A 17,890-nucleotide genomic window follows, 5' to 3' on the forward strand; every position below is an offset into this window, starting at 1 on the left:
GTTTTTGGGGGGCTTGTGGTCAACACTCCAGGACCCCATTTGGGATTTTCTTGGCTAGGGTAGTTTGTCATTTCCTTCTCCAGTTCATTTTCTAGATGCACAAACTGAAGCAGAGTTAAGTGACAAGCCCAGAATCACTCAGCTAGTAAGCATATGAGGCCAGATTTGAGCTAGAGAAGATGAGTTTTGTTGACTCAAGGTCTAGGACTCTATACATTCATTGCTCCACTAATATTATCCATATCTTAGAAATCAAAATCATAGCTTCAGAACCAGTATGGGGGAGGGGGGAATAGGGGACATTGTGGGGACAGAGGAAGAGGACCTAAAAAGGTCACTGAGGCTAACTCTCTGGTTTCCAGATGGGGACAAAGATAATCACTTTAAGGTATTTGTTCAGAGTCACACAGCTAGTATCTAAAGATGAATTAGACCTTGAGTCTTCTTAAATCCAAATCCAGAACACTGTTTATCTTATCATCTTATGTATGTTTTTTAGCTTATTTGTTTTTGTCTACAAGAAATTTAGAATCTGTTTGAGGCCATTAGAAATAGAAAAATGGCCCATGAGATCAAGTTCTGCCCTTGAAACTAAAAAGACCCAAATTCAAATCTTGTCTCAAATATTAATTGTGTGATCCTAAATGAGTTACTTAACCTTTGTTTGCCTCAGTTTCTTTACCTGTAAAATGGAGATAATAACAGCACCTATCTCCCAGGATTGTTGTGAGACTCAAATGAAATATTATATGTAAAGTGCTTAACAAAATAGATGTTCTGCAAATGCTATTCCTTTTCCCTCCCATCGCTCTTGCCATTTTTTAAATTTGGAGGAACGATGCTTGTAGGAATTTAATAGGGACTCTGGACAAATCACTTAACCTCTCACTCCATTTCGTCATCTCTGAAATGAGGATAATAAGGACACTTATATCCCCAAGGTCTTGTGAGGATCAAATGAGACACAATATCTACAGTGCTTTGAAAACCGAAAAGTGGTCCATGAGTGCTATTATTAGTATTAAACAGGAAACTAATAGCACAAGAAAGTGGATAATTACACACTGAACCAATGATCCAGACAATAAGTACCATTGAGGTGCAGAGTCAGAGTGCCCCATGGCTTATTGTTATTAGGGAAGGCTTCAAGAGCTGGGAAGGTTTGATTTGGGCTTGGAGGGTAGGAAGGATGTAAAGAAAAAAAAAGGTAGGAGTGGGACCAAGGCCCCTCTCAGGAAGAGAGTTATTCAGTCTTTTCCATCATGACTGAGTCTTCAAGAACCAATTTAGGGTTTTCCAGGCATGATAGCAGAGTGCTTTGCCATTTCCTTCTCCAGTTCATTTGACAGATGAGGAAATTGAGGCAAGTAAAACTAAGTAACTTGACTAGACTTGCATAGTTAGTAAGAGTCTGGACTCAGCAAGATAAGTCTTCCTGATTGCCAGTTCAGTGCTCTATCCACTATAACATCTTGCTGCCTCTATTCATTCAAAATACATTTACTAGGACCCAGATATTAAAAAAGATAAATAACAACTGCTGTTCAGGGTCATTGTATGTGAAAGTCATCATGAACATAAGCATATAATGACAGGGAAAAACCATATGACTAGACTAGCCAGATCAGGAACCTTGTGTTTCTATCATGTTCAAAACTTCATGACCCCATTTGTTTTTGTTTGTTTGTTTTTTTTTTGGCAAAGATACTGGAATGAGTTGCCATTTCCTTCAATATCTCATTTTACTGTTGAGGAAACTGAGGTAAACAGGTGAATCAGTGTACATATATTAAGCATCTACTTTGTAAAAGACAGTGTGATAAACTGCAGGGAAACAAAAAGAGTCAAAAGACAGCATCTACCCTCAAGGAAATTATAATCGAATGGACAGGCAAGCATGCAAGCACACACACACACACACACACATATATGTATATGTATATGTATATGTATATGTATATGTATGTGTATATGTATATGTATATGTAGCAAGCAAGACATATAGGATGAATAGAAAAAAACTTAATAAAGGGAAGGCACTTGAATTAAATAAATTGAGGAAAGTTTCCTACAGAAGGTATTTTATTTGGGATTTAAAATAAACTTGGGAGGTCAGTAGTCAGAATGGAGGAACCAAAGTGTTCCTATCATGAAGGATAGTCAATGGAAATACTTGGGGTGGAGAAATGGAGTGTTTTGTTTGTGGAACAACCAGAAGACTCTTGTCATTCATTTAGAGTCTATGTTGAGAAGTAAGGTGAAAAAAGACTTGAAGAGCAGAAGGGGCCATAACTAATGAAACCATGTCAATCCTGCAATCTCTTCTCCAAGGCACCACTCTTGGAGTATCTCTACCTCATGGAGTATTTAGACTCCAAACCTGAATCCCCCTGGATTTTCTGTTGAATGAAGCTTGGATTTTCTTCTTGGGAACTAGGCCTTCACAACTCTGCCATTCATATTGTCTTTTATCCATGATTAGCATCCTTTTCTTCCCCCTTTCCAGCACTTATTTATGTACTCTATTTTTTTCTCTATTAAAATGTAAGAGGTTTTAAGGCAGATTCTGCCTTGATTGTTTTATTTATTTCTTATATTGGATCATAAAGGGACAGCTAGGTGGCCCAGTTGTTGGAGACCCAAGTCCAAATCTGACCTCAGATACTCGCTAGCTTTGTGACCCTCGGGAAGTCACTTTTTTTGGGTCTCTATTTGCTCATATGTAAAATGAGCTGGAGAAAGAAATGGCAAAGCACTCCATTATCTTTGTCAAGAAAATCCCAAATGGGGTCACACAGAATCAGACTAAAAAACAACTGAGCTCTTTTATCTTATATTTGTCAAGCACTCCACACACACAGTAAATGCTTACTAAAGACTGTTATTCTATTTAAAACTAATAGCTCATATTTATATAGCACTTTAAGGTTTGCAAGGTACTTTGCAACCATTTCATTTGAGCCTCATAAATTGAGATTTAGAGAGATCAGGAAAATTGTCCCTCTCTTCCTCCTTTCCTGAACATCAACAGGAGTTGCATATGCAACATCTGAACCCTTCCAAGTAAGCTTTAGAACAAAAAAAATCACTAAAGGACCTCTACGTAATTAAAAGCCCATCAAACCCATTCTGTTGGTTAAAGAGCTCTCAGCAGGCGGGGTTTTCTAACTTCCTTTTTTCCCAACAGCATATTAATGATGAGCCTGTATTAAGAAGCTGTCCCGTCATGCTTTATTGCATTATTTTAGGCCCCTGAAGTTTTTATATATGAAGGGTACAGATTTATGCTGAGTGATTCAGCAATGAAGCAGGAACATCAATTTGTTCATGGATGTGAACTGGTGATTGCCTCCATTAAAGTCACCAGGACAGACTGATCGGTTTAATTTGTGCCGAGGCAAGCAAATAGTCTTTGATAGCTTGCATGTCTCTCAGAACATGAGCACTGAGGCTGTTCTGCTTTGAGATAGGTTTTTGAGAATGAAAATAAGCATATAATGAAAGGCTCTAAGGAGGGGAACACCATATGACTAGACTAGCCCGATCATGAGCTCTTAAGATAGTCTTTGTGTTTCTGTCATGACCCCATTTGTGGTTTTGTTTTGTTTTGTTTTTGGCAAAGTTACTGGAATGGGTTGCCATTTCTTTCAATAGCTCATTTAACTGTTGAGAAACTGAGGAAAGCAGGATGAAGTGACTTGTCCAGGATCCCAAAGCTAATAAGTGCCTGAGGTCACATTTGAACTCAGGAATATGAGTATTGCTGGGCTCCCTTATTCTATCCTCTGTACCACCTAGCTGCCTCAAGTCTTAATATAAATATTACTTAAATTAGGAGGTAATCATAGAATTATAGAATTTCAGTGGTGAGAAATAAGGAAATAGTAGATGAACAAGTTGGTGTATGAACCAATTTTATCAAAATATGATTCCTAGGAAAAAAGAAAACTTTTGCTTACAAATCTACGAGATAGAAGTCAGCCAAGATATGAAGAAGTTGGAAGGTGAGCTGTTGAAATGCATTCAACACAAGAATATTTATCTATTAAATAGTGAAACAACCCATACTGCTAGCTAGGAACCCCAATTTCTTCAACACAAGAATAATATGGCCTCATTACCCTGGTATAACTTCCAGTCAATCCTTATCACAAACCAGGGAGGATTTTCCCAGTATCACTGATCATCAAACAGGTTCAAAAAGGGAAAAAAAATATTTATCTTCATTAAGCTTATATTTCCTGCTTTGCCCAAGCTATTAAACCCTACTTGTCTAAGGCCGACTTCATGCTACTATTTCATCAGCTATGTTGAAAGCATGCATATCAAAACAACTTCTTTCATTGATCTTAGCATTTGGGATGAACCTGAAGAGACCAAATGCTTAGTCAGTCAGCTAGCATTTATTTATACGTTTATATTTATAGTGCTTTTCAAGCTTTTTCAGAGCTAAGGATACGCAGAAAGATAAAAATGTGCTCACTGAACTCACTTTCCATTTATCTATGTATTTCACATTGTTATAGGATTGGGAATTAATGAGGAAATTCCCTCTATTTGTGTGTGTGTGTGTGTGTGTGTGTGTGTGTGTGTTTGTGTGTATGTATGTGAATGTATATTTGTTTTTCAATCATATCTGACACTTTGTGATCCTATTTGGGAATGGTTTGTCCTTTCCTTTCAGTAGAGCAATCTGAGGTAAGCAAAGTTCCCCAGGGTCAAACATCTAGAAAATGTCTGAGGCCCGATTTATACTCAGGAAAATGAGTCTATTGCTCTATACACTGCCTCACCCAGTTTCCTCCCCACCCTATTGGTGCTGGTCAGCAATTTCTCTTTATCTTAGAGCCATATCGAGTTGGTTAGAACACCAAGGGTTTCCGTGACTTGCCTGAAGGCTGACACACAGTAGATATGGTAGAAGGATGAACTGAACCCAGATCCCACTGGCTTTGAAGTCAGTTCTTTATCCATATCTCTTTTGTTTAGCTTTATATAAGATAAATACAAGGTAATTACAACCTTATTTAGTTGAGAGCTGTTGGGGCTAGGAAGGTTAAGAAAAGTCATGTGTAGGAGCCAACGTTGGAGCTTCGTGATGGAAGTCAATGGCTCTGCCCTGCGTTGCCCCTGTTCTTGCTCATTGCTAAGAAGTATTATAGGTATAGATGGATGCTAACCATAGCCCAGTTCTCTGGATGACATACACACACACAGACACTTTTTCTTGATTTCTGCCACTTCAATGTTTGAGCAGTGTTTGACTGGCAACAGTAAATTTCAAGAACCTCCAGTTAATAGTAAATAAGCTCATTTTATAAGAAATATCAGTAAAATATATGATGACGAAAATGCGAACATGAAAGACAACTGCTTTATGGACCCCCGAATGGCAAATCTGTTTTATTTTAATAGTATGTTCTTCTTAAAATACCAATATGCTTCTGCAGCTGTAAAAATTAATGAAATGGGGCAGTGTTTGGGGGTTAGATAAATGGAATATATGCCAGTGTTGGCAATAGAATGTACACAAGAGCATTAAAAATGTAATTTGGTTACAAGCACTTGGGAGAAAGGCGATGCCTTCTATCTGATTCACCCCATATCACTTTTTAGTTAAATGCCCCAAATGCTTTATTAGAACTGGTTTTTAATGTCTAATTAAAACTCAACCTTCAAGGCATTTCTTTTCCTCTAGTGTTTTGTTTTCTCCACTGAATCCAGGCCAGTCTGCAGCATGAACAGGGCGATCACTTTCTATTGTGATGTCCATAAGAGAAAGATTTGTTCTTGAATTGAAGAGCTGCAGTTAAATAAAAACAACTTTCTGGGTTTGGAAACAACAGGTTGCTTTTGACCTGCCAAACAGACCTGCTTTTTCCATTATCCTAGATGGCAGAGAACTGGGATTGGACCCTACCAAAGGCAGCTAACCTCCCTGTGCCTCATTTTTCTCATCTGTAAAAGGAAGAGATTGGATTAGACAGCTTCTGTCAGCCCTTCCTGCTCTGAAACTGTGATCCTCTTTATTTCTGCCATTTGGAATTACTAAGTCTGTTGAAGACTCAGTTCAATGCTACTTCCTCCAAAAGGGCTTACCCAATTACCTGCCTCTTCATAGCCTTCCTCAGGTGTCTAGTGCAGCAATCTGCCTCTAGAAGACACCCATGGACTATTTGTGCCTGATCTGTGGCAGAGCATTATATTGGCCTAATCAGTCATTGTTGAACACGCTGTAACTAGTCTCTTACAGAATATTATCATTTTTTGGTCTTCTTTGATAATGGAAGACTAGTAGGCAACCAATAAATTTGTTTCAATTTATGTTTATGACCTCTAAGACTTTCATCATTCTATGTCTGGTGCATTATTAATCAAATCAATGAAAATGGATCAAGCTCCCAAAAGGTACTGGTGATGCAATGGCCAACATGAAAAAAAGTCCCTGCCCACAGGAAGGTTAAAATTTTTAAAAAGAAAAAAATATTTACATTCAAATAGTGCTATTTGGAGGAGAAGAGAATAAGCAGTAGTAACTTGAAAATGTCAAAAACTGTCCCATGATTCAAGTAAACCACTCCCTTCTTTTTTGTTGTAAATTCTAAGGCCAAGTAAGCCAAGTGAGAGACAGAGTACTGGATTTGGAGTGAAGAGGTGGATTTTTATCCTACCTCTGAATTTTACTACCTTTGTGATATGGAACAAATCACTTGAGCTGTCTATTTGATTTTCCTCATCTTTAAAATGAGCAGGTTGGCCCAGCCAGGCTCTAAAGTCCCTTTTAACTCTGTGTCTATGATGTGATAAAGACAGGGTTCTTGACCTGAGGCCTGTGGATATGAATGCTTCACAGCACTATGCCAAGACAAAGATGAGATTGGTTCCTTCAAAGAGTCAAGGAGATGGGTTCATCTTACTGAGTTGACTGATTATTTTTAAGAACCTTATGATAATAGCATTATTGTTTCTTTCACATCTTTGTCCATCATTCCCTCAAATGAGCAATGAAATAGAATATCCTTTGGGGAAACAAAATAAAACAAAATAAACAAAACACCTTCAAGTTAATTAATATCTATTTTTCTTTTGTTTTTTTTAGAATTTTTATTTAAGGGCAATGAGGTTAAGTGACTTGCCCAAGATCATACAGTTAGGCAATTATTAAGTGTATGAGGCTGGATTTGAACTCAGGACCTCCTGACTCCAGGGCCAGTGCTCTACTCACTGTACCACCTAGATGCCCCATTAATTAACTTCTAAATGAATTTTAGGATGTCCTTCAAAATCGATGTCCTTGAAATTTCATTTTAAAAAATGTTTTGACAAAGAAGTAAGTAGGTTTCATCAAACTTCCAAAAAAGGCAGTGATTTACAATGAACATTAAGAACCCCTGCTATAAAAGTAAGGAGGTACAAAAATGTGATAAAGTGAAAAGAACAATTGATTGAGAGGGAAAGAATCTAGGCTCAAATTAAAGTTCTGTTGGTTGCTATTTCCATCAACTTGACCAAAACATTTCCTCTTCCTGGCCCTCAGTTTCCTCATCTGGAAAAAAAGAGGGAGTTAAATTAGATGATTATTAACACCTTGCTAACTTGATTACCTATTGCTCAGATGATTCCTATTGGTAGTAAGTGACTGAGTCATAAAGCACATCCCAGTCTTTTCAAACTAAATTCCATAATCCTTCCATAGTAACTTTAATGGCATAAAATTCAGTAGAGTGAAAAATATATATGTATGTATCTATATCTGTATAGATATCGATATAAAGAGAGCATGTAAACATGTTGAGTTTAAGACCCTTTAAGAAGATAGAGCAGACAGATTTCACTTATATTTTTTCTTATCATGATTATTTGACTGAAAACTTCCCCAAAATACAGTCTATTTCATTGCTCATTTGAGGGAATGATGAGAGGTGAAAGAAACAATAATGCTACAATCATCAGGTTCTTAAAAATGGTCAATCAACTCAGTAAGATAAGTCCATCTCCTTGACTCTTCCAAGAAACCAGTCTCATCTTTGTCTTGGCATAGTGCTGTGAACCAACCAATTTCAGTTCAATTATTAATCACCTGGATGTCTCATGATATGATGGGAAGATTTATTTTGAGAGAGTGATAGAACAGAAGAGAGGATGCATAAATATGTAAGCTTAATTAGCATATATACACAAAAATTAAAGATAAGGGGGGGTCCTCTAGCAGCTGGAAGTAACTAGCAATCAGGAAAGGTCTCAAAACTATTATTAGATTATTAGATAGTATTAGAGATCCTAAGAGGCAGAGGTAAGGAGAAAATACATTGAAAGCATGTAGGAAAGTGCAAAAGCAGATACGAAAACTTGGATGTGGTATGCATGAGAGATATTGTTAAATATTACAGGCACAGAGAATACAGAGTACAAATTCACAGAATCTGGATGCAATTTCTGTTGACTGAAAGGCTCTTTAGGTTCAAAAGTAGGAGCCTGGAGATTCACAATATAAAAGAAGCCTGAAAAGATAATATTCAGAGTGGAGAAAATTGGGGAAACTCAGGTTCAGAGATGTTAATAAATGTTCACCCAGATTGAATCCTACCAGTCTGTCTTTTCGATTTCTTCTTCCCTACTTCCAGAAACTTCTTAGTCCTGAAAATTCACTAGCCTAGAATTAACACCTCAGTGACTTCATTCTCTGTTCCTTTAGATGGCTCCATTCAGAACTTTCATTTAAGGAAGACATTCAGTTCATCTAGGTCTCATTCCTTTTCAGGTTATACATCATATTTATCTTTCCTCTCTGGCCCCCTCTCTTATACTTCATTTTGGGAGTTATTATATTGCTGCATTATTTTATTATAATTATAAAGAATTATGATATACCTTTTTTATACATAATTATTATGTTATTATGATTAGAATGTAAACTTCTTGGGGGCAGGATCTGTCTTTCCTTTTTCATGTATTTGTATTCCCAGTCCTTCTGCCTGACGAAAAGTAAGAACTAACCAAATGCTTGTTTGGTGACTAATTCTTAATATTCCCACGACACCTTGGGTAGGATTGGGTCCTTCATGTAAATAAATGAATGGATGTATGGATGGATGTATGGATGGATGGATGAATGGATAGATGGATAGGTAGAATTTATAAAGAACTACGTGTTAATCTCTATGCTAAGTTGTAAGAGATACAAATGCTAAGGCCACATGATCCCTGCCCTTAAGCAGATTATATTCAAAATAGAAAACATTTGGAATGGATGGAATTGGTGGCCTATAAGAAGAGTTTCAGAATGGAGAGCCATAGGTATGCTGAGTAGATTGATTAAGATGCTCTTTCTTCATGTGGACCAAAGCAGTTCAATTAAAAACATGATGATTATTTAACTGATATTTGTATATATTGCTCATAAAACTGGATCCTATGATTTCAATATCCCCCACCTGTAACTCTATGACACTTATTAAAGTCCTAGCATCCACATATCCACTGATTGATGTTCTGATTTCCAGAATATCTCTACCATTTGTTTTGGGGAAATTATGACTATTTTGATAGCTCAGAAAATCAAACATCATATGAAATATCACATTGTTGGGAGGATCTTAATTTAGGGGTAGGTTTCTAAAATCACATTCAAATTATGAGTAAACTCATAATGTTAGACCTGGAAGGAGGTGAGAGATTATTTTGTCCCCCTGGGTCCTTTGATAGCTGAGGCAGTTAATGGATAACTATTTAGACATGTTTTTCAAGGGTCTATTGTATGTGGAATAATTTTGTCTTAACAACGAAATTAAAATGAGAAATTGCACGTTGTTTTAACCTGGAGCCTGGGAGCTTCCTGAAAAGTTCTCTCAAGAGGACCCCTCATTCTCAAAGAACTGGGGCTGTATATCAGGATACATGTAAGCCACAATGAGAATAACTGTGAAACCAAATGGTTCTGGCGAAGAACAGATGTGATCCTGGCAAAGTAGGAGGAAACAGATGAACACTGTAAGAAGGAGAATAGGAAGATGCGAAGGCTTAGGTGGCAGGGGGGAGGCTTTTGAATTATTCCATGACTAATTTCTCACTGCCAGGGCTGCCTTTGCAGATAGTGAACAGCCTACATAATATTTTAAAACTTCTTCAGGGGTTAAAGAAAAAGCAACAAACTGACACATTTGATGTAAATTCTGTTTATAGGTATAACAGCATTCAGAGTTAGTGACAGCCAGACCAATATTCCATTGGCAAAAACATCACTTTTGAAAATCAGAAGACTTCGAATCAAGGCCTAGCTTTGGCTTTCCCTAACACCGTGACTGTTAACCTTCTTTAGCTTCCATCTATTCATCTATAACTTAGAGATAATTAGATTTGCAAAGATCACTTTGGGCCTTTGAGTCTATATTTCCTCATCTTGAAAATGAGATTGGATGGTATGAACTCAAAGATCCTGTCCAGCTCTAATTGTGTTCTTTGATCAGTTATCTACCTGTTGTTATGAGGAAAATAAACCTTATTATGTAAATGAATGTCAAAAATTACTATTATTGTAATTTTTAAACAATATTATACGATATGTTGATATGTAACATAATAAAATTATTAAGATAATGATAGTTATATAAAAGTGCTTTGTTGTGATTCAAGTAATTGTGCATAGCTTCTCAAAATAATTCACCAAGTCAAATGAAAAGCTTTATATTTCTCTAATGTTTTTAGTAACCCTTTTGCTATTATAAAAATCTATATTTCTTGATGCCTTAATCCATCTTATCCCAGCTTACATACAAGAAAGAACAAAAAACTGATCACAATGAAATGGTCTAATTTGAAAATTCCTGTTCCACTCGACCTTCAAGTCTGCCCCTGGAATCCTGGGCTCTTATAAGTTTACACTTATGGTTGAGACTTAAAAAAGTGATGGAAAACTGTTAACAATGCAGATCAAATTGAAAAGTGAGTCATATATTCATTTTCCCTCCTCCCCATCAAAAGCAATGTGCTAAGCATTTGATGCCATTTCTTGGCCTCACTTAACCCAAGATCCCTTTCAGGCTTGGGTTATTTTATCCCCAATAGAATGTAAGCTCCTTGACAACTGGGACTGTGAGGAATATGTCCATGTTTTTGATCATATCGGTAACATATTCTCTGAGAGACAGTATAAGGGAAGCTACCATCCCTAGAACCGAATCCTAAGACATATCTTGCAACTAGCTTTTATGACTTTGCATACATTTCTTTATTTTCCTGGGCCTTAGTTTCCATCTTTGTTAAATGAGTCTAATAATTATTGTTCCAATTATATCATTAGATTGTGAGAATAGGAAAATAATGCCAATAAATCAATTTTGAAGTTAAAATCATTTTATGGATGTAGATTATTAAAAGATATTTATAAATAGCATCATTCCATTTATTGGGCATAATCCATTTTTCACATGTTAATGCATACTTCCACTCTTACATAGCTAATATATTCTGCATTTTGCAGCACCAGATGCTCATTTAAGGCCCTTCTTGATCTAGGATTCTATTTTAATATTAATGGATAGGGTTTATATTGAACTTTGTAAATCACCTCACAAATATCACCTCATTTGATCATCATAGTCACATTGGGGGAAGAATTATTATCATCCCTGTTTTACAGGTCAGAGAACTAAGATTAAGTGATTAACCTAGAACCATAGAGCTGGTAAGTGTCTGATTTTAGATTTGAATTCAGGTCTTTCTGACTCCAGACCTAGTCTTCTAATCATTCTCTCTCTGAGGGGCTTGAAATGAAATATGAAGAAAATCTTCAAAAGAGAAGAAGATTCTAGAAAGAAAGGAAGATGAATTTTAACTATTTCCGAATTTGGAGGGTTGTCATACATATAATAGATTTGACGTATGTGTCTCAATTTCAGAAGACAGAAACAAGATAAATGAGTGGAAATTACAAAGAGGAATAATAAATCTTGATATAAAGAAATGTTTCTTCACAATGAAAACTTTCCCAAAGTAGAGTGGACTGTGGTTATCTCAGAAATTAGTGGGTTTTCCCTCACTGGAATTCTTTATTTTAGTTTGAATTTAATTTAATTTTTTTTCCTATTATATGTAAAGAAAACTTTCAGCACTCACTCCTTGCAAGATCTTGAGTTCCACATCCTTCTACTTCTCTCCTTTCCTTACCTTCCCCAAGTCATCAAGCAATCTGATATAAGTTATACATGAACAATTATGTTTAACATATTTTCATATTAGAATCAGCACAAAGAAAAAATGAGAAAGGAAAAAAACATAAAACATAAAATACATTTTTAAAAAGTGAAAATAGTATTTTTTGTCTGCATTCAGACTCTAAAGTCTGTTCACCACCCCCCCTCTGATGAGGATGATATTTTCTATCACAAGTCTTTTAAGAGTTATCTTTGCTCATTGAACTGCAGAGAGTGGCTCATGAAAATGTTCTCCTGGTTCTGTGAATTTCACTGAGTATCAGTTCATAAAAGTCTTTCCAGGCTTTTCTGAAATTCATGTGCATATGATTTTTTTTTACAGAACAATAGTATTCCATCATATTTATATACACCACAATTTGTTCAGTCATTACTCAATTGGTCACCCCTCAATTTCCAGTTCTTAGCCACTACAAAAAAGTACTGATATAAATATGTAAGGTCTTTTTTTCTTCTGATTTTATGATCCCTTTGGGATACAAACATAGCAGTGTTATTGCTAGAACAAAATTTCAAATTGCTCTCTGGAATGGTTGGATCAGTTCACAACTCAACCTTTCATGGAATTCTTCTCCTTTCCCAGGAGACCTCAATTTCCCTTGCATAGATTCTGCAGATATGCTACACCTATCTTTTATCCAGGTGTTGCCACCTCATTAGCTTGTAAGCTCTTTGAGGGCAGGGACTGTAGGTGATGGTGGTTTTACTCTTCTTTTTCACATTGTACAGTATTTGGTACATAATAAGTTCTTAAGACTAGGTGTTTCAAGCATAATTTCTTTAGAAAGGATTTTTTTTCTAGGTACCAATTTGACTAGATGGGCTCAGAGGTCATTCTCTGCCCTTCAGAAGATGTTCAGTGACAAAAGGCCTCAATTGCCTTTTTACCTCCCATATAATTTTCTTTCCATTTTTCTTAAATGCAGGTTGCCAACTTGGCCTGCTCCATTTCCAACAATGAGGAAGGAGTGAAGTTAGTTCGGATGGCAGCAACTCAGATTGATAGTCTCTGTCCCCAGGTAAGTCTGATTACTCTTGGATTAGAATTCTTTGGTACTTCCATAGTGTGGTGTGCCCATCTCCTACTACTGCCCCATTTAAAAAAAAAACAAATCTTCACTTTTCCCTCTTCAGATCACAATTTTACTGATTCTTTCAAACATCTCCTAACCCATGTATGACTTGTGTCTCCTTGTGCACTGACCTTTTCCTTCCTCCCATCCCTACGAAAATCTTGCTTCCTTTTAAAGGTCCAGTGTGAACAATTTGCTAGCCAGAGGAAACCATTGAATACTCTCTAAAAGAAATGTTCTCTATAGTCTAATATCTCTTACTGCCTATATCAGTCATTGACTGAATCAGTACTTCATGAATTAGGATTATGAAATCATAGGTCTGGAACTAAAAAAGAGAGCATGTTGTCCAAATTTCTCATTGTACACATGAAGAAAACGAGTCTCAGGAGGTCAAGTGACTTTTCTATGGCTATGCATGGACTAAGGATTATGTAATCCTAAATCTAGAGCTGGAAAAACCCCCACAGTCACCTGAGCAAAATTTCCTCATTTTACAGATAAGGAATCTGAGACTCTGGGTGGTTCTCTGACTTCCCCAGTGTTATATATAACTAGTGAATTCCTGAGATGGAAGTTGAATCCCAGCCTTCTATTTTCAAAGTCAGTCTTTTAAATGTCCCATTGGTATTAAGCTTTTCTCACTAACTGTGATTATAAACTCCTGAAGACATGGAAAATGGCTTAGATTTCCATGGATTTTTCACAGTACCTCTAACAGTGCAAAGATGGCTGTAGATATTCAAAAGATAGTTGTTAAAGTCTTGGATCATTTTAATGAGAAACTTAAATTAGAAATGCAACAATAAAATTCCTAAACTAAGTTCACTGATATTCATTTTTTATATTGTCATTTGCTTCTTCCCAGAAATGATAAGAGGCATGATGCAATCCATGTACACCTTAAGAAAAGTTTGAAAATTAAGAATTACATTCTTACCATGTGTTATTGGTCACTAGAATCTTCATTGTAATGTATGTAACTCATTGATAGGATCTCAAAATAAAGATCTTGTGCCATGAAGTGTGGGATTTTTTTTCTCATTATAATATAAAATGGTATAAAATCAAACCAATGATGTATAAATGTCGTATCCCTTTAGTCCCCTAAGTTGTGGCTCTGCTATGAGCTCATTCCAGGAGACAGTGAAAGAGAATCATTAATTTTTAATGGACTTTCTCTCCTCTGAAAAATCAACTTGGTGTATTGAAAGCTGGTCTTGAAGAAAAGAATGTCTGGGTTCAAATCTCATAAGTGACGTACTGCCTATAAGACACTCAGCAAGTCACTTCTCATCTTTCTGTAATGATAAGTTGCAGAGAAGTTGACAAATTGATTTAGAAGAGGACGTTTACTCACCTGACTTCCCTCTATCAGTGACATTTCAGGTCCTGTTAGTGGTTTTTCATTAGTTGTTCTTTCTATTAAGAATCATTTGTAATCATCTATAACATGATTTTCTTTTAAAAAATTAGGTCATCAATGCTGCCCTTACACTAGCTGCCAGACCTCAGAGCAAAGTTGCTCAAGATAATATGGATGTCTTCAAAGATCAGTGGGAGAAGCAAGTTCGAGTCCTGACAGAGGCTGTGGATGACATCACATCAGTGGATGATTTCTTGTCTGTCTCAGGTAATTGCCATAAATAAATCATTTTGAGAAGATGATAGATAAGGTCATGGAAATTATCTGGACTGAAAATGTGAAATATTTTCTTGGTGAAGTGACCAAACTCCAAGAAGTCTCCTGAATCCACCAAGCATTATCCTTTTGAGAGATGGAATTACAATGCCTTCCTAAAAGACCTGGAAAGATTTAGGCAAGACAGAAGTTGGAATTTCCTGTTGGATGTTGTAGGACACTTGAACAAATTCTCAAGGAAGGTTTAGGAATCTCTTGAGAAGGAGTGTATTGTAGTAGATGGAATGAAAGATGATGCAGTGGTAGAGCACTGGCTCTCAAGACAAGAGGACCTGTGTTCAAATAATACCTCAAATATTTACTATCTGTGTGATCTTGGGCAAGTCACTTAAACCAATTGCCCTGCATCCAGGACTATCTTCAGTCATCTTGATTCATACCTGGCCATTGGAGCCAAGTGGTTCTGAAGGAGACTGTGAAGCTGGTGACTTAGCACTACATACCCCACTCACTCAAGTTTCATTCATGTGCATGTCATGTCATCACATCCCTGATGTCATAGTCTTTAAAAATGAAGAACAAATTTCATCATTGTAGAAGGATGTGGTCTGTTCAAATTCTGCCTTAGACCCTAGCTGGATGACCCTAGGCAAATCAATTAACCTCTCTCAAAAAAAAAATTTCTTATCTTTAATTGGAAGTTAATATCCATTTCCTAGGGTCTTTGTGAGGACCAAAGAAGATGATTTATGGAAACTTTTTGGCTACACCTAAAGTGCTGTATGAATATTAGCTGTTCTTTGTACTTCTCCTTTTACTATTACTTCTTTTTTTTAAAAAAAAATGTATCTATTTAAGGCAATGGGGTTAAATGACTTAGATCACATAGCTAAGCAATTTTTAAATGTCTGAGGCCACATTTGAGCTCAGGTCCTCTTGACTCCAGGGCTGGTGCTGTGCCACCTGGCTGCCTCTCTTCCTATTGCTAGTTGCTGCTGATCCTTCCTCTCCTCCTTTTCTTCCTTACCTTCCTCTTCTTTCCCCTCCTCTTTTTCTTCCATTACATATTCTTCCTCTTCTTCTTCCTCCTCTTCCTCCTCCTACTATACTACAATTCATTGTGGATGTTAAGAATATCATCCTTTTGTTTTTCTTAATGATACCCATCATTTATGTGCTATCTTTTGCCAAAAGAATTTAAACTCTTTGAGGTCAGAGGTCATCATCCTTAACTTTTATTTGTATTTTCAGAGTGTAGTACAATGTGTGGAATATAGTAAGTATGCCAAAAATATCCTTATCTGTTTGTCTATGTAGAATCTATCTATCTGAACTATTTATTTTGATATCTGGCTATTCATCCTAAAGGAAAGAATGAGCCTCCATGATAAAACATTGGTTAGCTAATATGTAGACCTGTTTATCTGTGGAATTCATTTTAAAGGCTATTGACAACTGTTGACAACAGAAGACAATATAGTATAGTGGAAAGAGAACAAAGAACTTGGCAGAAGATCTGATTACGTGGCTAGTGCTACCATTTAATAATTGTCTGATGTAGGGCAAACAATTCAACCTTTCTTGGTTTCACTTTTCTTCATCTGTGTAATGAGAAGGGTGTCCAAAGTATTCTGTAATGATCATTCTGTGTCTAATATCGAACTTCATGCAAAATGATCTTATCTGAAGAATGAGCTCTAATGTAGACAAGTGAGCAGGCAAATCTTTTTTTCTGAGATTTTAAAAGTCATTTTATTCAAAAGGACAGATAAAACTAAGATGATGCTATTTGTAATGTGAATCTCTCATAAACTACAGATTCTGAACTAGAAGGTACTTAGAAGGCTCTGGATAAGGGACCTTGGCCACTGAAGAATATCAGAGAATGACCAAAGGTTTAACAGATAACTTCTGACTTGCATAATTTTGAATAGCCTTGAGTTCTCTGTTGGAGGCAGATGACCTAATGAATAGAGGACAGTATTCAGAATCAGGATAATCTTAGTTTGAATCTGCATTCAGATACTTCCTAGCAATGTAATCCTGGGCAATCCTGAGTAATCCTGATTGAACAGCTGTGAACCTCAGTTTCCTAATCTGTAAAATAGCAGGCTAGACTGTATGGCCTCTAAGCTCTCTAATAGTTTTAAATATATAATTCTGTGAATTGTGTGGCTCTCTGATCCTTAGTTTTCTCATCAATATTTGTGGTCTTCCAGAAAGTAAAGCAGAGTAAAATTGAATTTCTCTGAGTACTTTACAAAGCTAATATAGCCTGGAGGTAAGGCTATGAGAAATGGATGTGTTGTTCATACACAGCTTGAGTACGGTTGTCTTCTCTGAATATAGGATCAGAGGTTTAAAGTTGGAGTGGATTGTAGAAATTGACTATTCCAATCTTCAATTTGTACCCACGATGAAAGGCAGCTAGGAAGCGCAAAAGATAAGCTACTAAACCTGGAGAGTTGAAGTCCTGAGTTTAAATCCTGCCCCAGGAACTTATTATCTGTATATATCCCTAAGCACATTATGTAATCTTTGTTTACCTCAGTTTCCTCAACTGTAAATTTAAGATAATAATAGAACCTATTTTCCTGGTTTATTGTAAGCCTCCATTGAGAGAACATGCAAAGTACTTTGCAAACCTTAAAATACTGCAATACATTTGTTAATGATTGCTATTGCTATTGCAGTTGATATTTGTGTTGTACTCGTGGGACTGAGGCACAGATATTGTAAGTGGATTTTTCATCTTGTCACAGTTATGATTAGGGGGCAGGGACTAACACTAAACCAATATCCTGTGCCTCCCCCTCTTGTTCAGCAAGGTTTTCTAATTTATTCTTGAGTTATTTTAAATTCCTTTTGGGGTTTCCTGAGGGCCTCTTCTTTATAAACTAGGCCTGGATCACATACTCTTGCTTAGGCTTTATTTCTATCAGCCTACTTTGGCAGCGTTAGTC

The 17,890-nt window shown here is 36.5% G+C and overlaps 1 protein-coding gene across 2 annotated transcripts in view; it reads left to right on the forward strand.

The window, feature by feature from the left end:
• CTNNA2 (catenin alpha 2) overlaps positions 1-17,890 on the forward strand; it is a 1,546,517-nt gene that overhangs the window by 1,365,114 nt on the left and 163,513 nt on the right. For both annotated transcript variants that reach the window (XM_074196107.1, XM_074196106.1), the window contains 2 exons: positions 13,139-13,231; positions 14,762-14,918. In XM_074196107.1, the coding sequence (XP_074052208.1) occupies positions 13,139-13,231; positions 14,762-14,918 (250 nt within the window). The remainder of the gene's footprint in view (positions 1-13,138; positions 13,232-14,761; positions 14,919-17,890) is intronic.

Source organism: Macrotis lagotis, chromosome 1 (genome assembly GCF_037893015.1).
Source record: "Macrotis lagotis isolate mMagLag1 chromosome 1, bilby.v1.9.chrom.fasta, whole genome shotgun sequence".
Classification (NCBI taxonomy): domain Eukaryota; kingdom Metazoa; phylum Chordata; class Mammalia; order Peramelemorphia; family Peramelidae; genus Macrotis; species Macrotis lagotis.